This window comes from Etheostoma cragini, chromosome 17 (genome assembly GCF_013103735.1).
Source record: "Etheostoma cragini isolate CJK2018 chromosome 17, CSU_Ecrag_1.0, whole genome shotgun sequence".
Classification (NCBI taxonomy): domain Eukaryota; kingdom Metazoa; phylum Chordata; class Actinopteri; order Perciformes; family Percidae; genus Etheostoma; species Etheostoma cragini.
Genome location: NC_048423.1, coordinates 25536574 through 25541362, shown reverse-complemented (window position 1 = coordinate 25541362; position 4789 = coordinate 25536574). Strand labels below are relative to the sequence as shown.

At 42.1% G+C, this 4789-nt stretch overlaps 1 protein-coding gene across 4 annotated transcripts in view; it reads right to left on the bottom strand.

The window, feature by feature from the left end:
- birc6 (baculoviral IAP repeat containing 6) overlaps positions 1–4789 on the bottom strand; it is a 104391-nt gene that overhangs the window by 14284 nt on the left and 85318 nt on the right. For all 4 annotated transcript variants that reach the window (XM_034898926.1, XM_034898928.1, XM_034898929.1 and 1 more), the window contains 3 exons: positions 3535–3680; positions 2184–2294; positions 1147–1364 (listed from right to left, as the gene is read on the bottom strand). In XM_034898926.1, coding sequence (XP_034754817.1) covers positions 1147–1364; positions 2184–2294; positions 3535–3680 — 475 coding nt within the window. The remainder of the gene's footprint in view (positions 1–1146; positions 1365–2183; positions 2295–3534; positions 3681–4789) is intronic.

Genomic DNA, 4789 nt, shown 5'->3' with positions numbered 1-4789 from the left:
GACACGGTTACGATGCAGTGTGAATGGGTTTTACTTCCAGAGAAATGCAAACATGCCGCTGACTCTCGACTAAACCACCACATATGTTTTGAGTAGTGCTGTCAGGGTTTGTAACGCTGAGAGAACTCTAAAACTACACTATTTATTGTCCTTCATGGATTAAATTCATTCAGCCCGCCACTTAGCTTGCACTTCCAACCAAAGTCTGGTGTGGAAACATTTCAAGACTGGAATGTGCCACTGTGACAGGGTTTAATAAGTGTACAAACAATGCTGTATTGGTAATAATGTAAGGAGCCGGGCTAAGGTACCAGGATGCACTGACCCCTCACAGATCATGAGATTTCCACCTCATCAGCCACTGTCCCTTTCTGCTGATGCTGCTCCTTAGGCCATGCTATTCTTGGGAAAAAAGTTCATTTCGGTATTTCTGTATGACCATGTTTGCATAACAAAACATTGCACTGCTGTGACAGGACTTTTGGCTATGGGCAAAGAGCTTTTCTTTTATACTCCACTTTGTGATCCAAGTTAGTCTAAAGTAGATTATGCTTGTTGACTTTGCAGTGAAAGGATTACCTTTTGTGCTTTAAGGTCACTGTTGGTAAGTAAAGATGCATGTTTCGGCAACTTTTAAATACATTTCATGGCCAGTAGAACTAAAGCTTGTGTCATATACAGTATATACATATATTTCTTTTCCGTCTACATTTCACTTCCGTGCATTCTTTGTACGCCTTACCCTTGCTGTGGAACTAAAAATGAATGCTGATATTACACTGATGTTAGTGTGCAGTCATGTGTTCATCCGTTGTTCCTGTTATGTTGTTGGTATAACTGTTGCCTTTCTTTACAGTGTTCTTTTGCTGAAACTGTGCTAAACAGAAAGGAGTTTGACATTTAGCAAAGGAGAATTTCCCATTAATCAACTTGTGGGGTGAGATCCATTAATTAAATGTCACTGGGGGAATGAGTAAGAGCCAACAAGCCGTATGGTAGGAGCACTGGTTGCAGTAACAGTACACAAATGTTCTATCAGAGTTCCTCAGTTGTAAAACTAGCAGCCTTTACGAATCACACGGTACAACCCTGTACACACCAAACAATGCTATGACATTTTCATGACAAGCTTAAGTTGTACTTTACCTTCATGATGTCCAGTCTCTCCTCATCACAGCGGACGAAGACACTGGAAGAGGATGACAGGGGCAGAGAGGTGGACAGGGTGACGGCCTCCTGCGCGAGGCGGCGGGATCGGGCTGCGCTGTTTGTATCGCTGGAGTTCTTCACCTGAGACATGTAGTGGTAGTTGACCTTAAACATGACTTTTCCATCCTCGTCCTCCGAGACCATTTCAAAAGTGTCTGGAAAGAGAGCAGACCAGAATGAGGAACTCGCAGCCATTCTCAACTCAACTAAGAAGTGAAGTTATTGCCTGCAAACACTCCTACCAACAACTTAAAGTGGATTCATTACTAATGTCAGCCATGTTTAAAAGGATCCTAAATGCAACTGCAATTTAATTAAGGTAACAATGCTAGCTAGTCTGTTAGCTCTTGCTTTAACATAGTCAGTACTACTTCTGTAATAAACCTTTAAAGCTAAGACAAGCTGGTCTCTTGTAAAGCAAGTAAAAAGTGTCATTTTAGTTGGGGCCTCACTAGAGTCCATTACAACCGTGACTACAACTTCAATTCATGCGTTCCATCCAAGTGAGCACGCTACCTCCAACACGGCCAACCAGCCTTATTATCCCCTGTAATGGAAATGCAATGCCCTCACTCTGTCTGGACTTATATAAGATTTCTATTCTGTTGGCAAACTGAAACAACAGTGTTTGCAGTCACTTGCAATCACTTCAGACATCAAGCTTCTTACAAAATCAATTGCACAGCTAGTGTAATAAGTCATGACATGGCTGCATGGGGAGTGATGGACAGGACAAAAGGGACGAGCAGGACCGGAATATAGTCTGCTTCCCTTTCAGAGTTTTGTAATGAAGGCATTATAGATCATATCAGACAGGCAAGAGTGCGTGTGTGTGTCAAAGTTTTGACTGACATGTGTCCACAAAGTAAACCGACAGCCATTGACGTTACAGAGGATGTAAAGAAGAAAAACATGTACATACTGTATCTAAGTATTACAGATACTTGCAACCCCAAGCAAACACGTAAACTCACCAAACTGCAGCTTCTTCATGGCAGCTACGTATTTCTCCTCTAGAGAGCGTAGAATGGACAGGGGCTTGGGACGACAGGACACCTTCCTGGAAGACTCCACCAGCTTCCTCTCTGGTAAAGAGGTGGAATCAGGACAGAAGTGAGAAAGAGCAGGGTGGATGAATTGTGGCAGAGAAGCATCAGCTTCGTCATATTTATATCCACATGGAGATACACTGGTAAGAGCCAATGAGCTTTAACCATGCATCCAGCTAACTGAAACAGCTCACGTTACGGTATTGTGTCAACAGTTAACTTCGTTTATAAAGTGTTCATGTTAACATTAGTTAGCTTGTTCTTGTTTCCTAACTGCTTAGGGGCTTAATGGAGACAGCTAGAGTTTATGTTAGCTGCCCTACAGCTGTCAGAGTGAGCTTCTACTTATGCTTATGATGCTTCTAAATCACTAAAGTAGTAGCAACAGCACCGTTTGGCTTAGTTATTAATGGCGTTAGCATCGTGGCTAACACTACTGTTGGTCCGTTTATGACATTTGGGCTGTGCTTTCTACCATGATGTCCCTGTGCTAACCGAGCACCGTTAGCCTTTACAACACAGGCGCTTCACTACAGCAGTTAGATAATGTTTCATTAGAGTTGGTCGCTGTGTGCTCGTGGTGGTGAATGACGTAGATCTCCTTCAAGGCCAGGCTAATGTTAGAAATCCCTCTAGTGGACAGAATACGGAACAACAACCACATGCTTATCGTGGCAGTGGCAATGCATCGGCCTGAGCAGTGTAGTACATATTAATAACAGGCAGCATTTGAGGATTAAATATTAATATATTATTGGAAAAAAAGAAAAGAAATTTGAATAGTATTATAGAGGAAGATTGACAGCTCTTATGTGAAGTGGCACAACAATCATCTATCTGTTCCACCACCTCCAAGTAATCAGACTGTTCTCTGAAGGGAGCTGGAAGAAATGGGCGGGTGGGGCATAATTAGTATTCTTTACGGTGAGGTTATAATACGGCTGACGATATTGATATTAAAACTGAGGGGATTCAGACGTTTTGTCCCTTATTTGTGTCCTTCACCGAGAGGACAGGACCGACAACAGATGAGGATGTGAGACAAAAATGGAGAGGGGTAGATAGGCGAGCAGAGACTTGCTAAAATAATTCAGATGACAAATCAGATAAAGTTCTTATGTGAAACTGGGTTTGTGTTGGCCATGAGTTTGAATGTATGCATGTACATATGAATAGCTGTTAACCAGGTCTTCTCAAGCTGGGATTTCACAGATAATGTGCATTCAGCTGCCACAGCGTTTGGCCATAAAGTCAGACGTGTGTGATTTCTACATACCCTGGTTGGCTTGCCGTAGGCTGGTGGTAGCAGCGTAGACTATCTCAGCTGTCCTCTGGATGTCAGGCACCAGCAGAGTCAAACCCTCAGGCTCTGGATCGGAGCTGTCTGCCTTCACCACACCTTTACTCTTATCTTTCTTTGACCTGGAACACACAGATATGTATTTAGCCATAATGTTTTATTAGGTGCCGTTTAATCATGTGGGTTTCAGAGACGCAATTTTAAGTGAATCTTTTTAAAACCGGTAAACTTATCATTTTCCTTTATGTTTTCAAAAGACATAGTAGTATTCTTTGGCAAATCCATTACATAGGCTATTATTTTGGTATAATGCTCATGGCAAAGGCATTTCTCTTTTTTTTCATGTGCAAATTGTGAATGTTCTATTAAACAAGAGGATGAAAAGACTTAGTGGCCCCCACCTCCTGGTGCTGAATCTGTCCTGTCTGTTTGTTGGAGTGGAAGTTCCGCAGACAGGCTGAGGCAATCCCAGTATTCAGTGCCCCTGACTGGCCATTTGCCCTCAAGCTCTTCTTCCATTAAAGCTTCTGCGTGTGGTTGTGAGATCAAGTACAAGTGTGTGTGTGTGTGTGTGTGTGTGTGTGTGTGTGTGTTCAAGGTTTCCTAAGGCTCAGTGTTCCTGTGTATGTGTGTGTGTGTGTGTGTGTGTGTGTGTGCGCGCGCGCTATAAACCTAAGGTGTGAACCTACTGAGGGTATATTATGTGATGAACACAGGGTTACACCAAGTCAAATTTAAGACACTAATACCAATGTGACTGAAATTTAGGATTTAACAGAATAAAAAATAAAAAAAGATCAGATGTCAGATAAGTCTGGAAACATTGCTCCCGGACTAGTAACGTCTCTCTCTCTCCCTGGCCTAGTGACGTATCAGCATGCGGTCTCGAGTTAACGTGGAACACTATCCCACTTTCCTTTATCTTCTTATTGGACACTACTGTGTGTGTGCATCAATAAGTAAGTCTGATGGCGATGTTGTGTAGGATTTATGAATGTACGTTAGCAACAGGAGGCTAATTCCCGACAGGGCTATTTAATGTGTGAGCTAATATTTACCATCTGTTCATGTGTTCTGCAAGAGTTATGTTTCTGTTTATTGAATGCGTTATTTAGTGCAAATAAAACCGAGAATGTAGTTTAATCTCAGTAAGGATGGTATATTAGGTTGTTAATCTCAGTAATGATGGTATATTAGGTTGTTAATCTCAGTAATGATGGTATATTAGGTT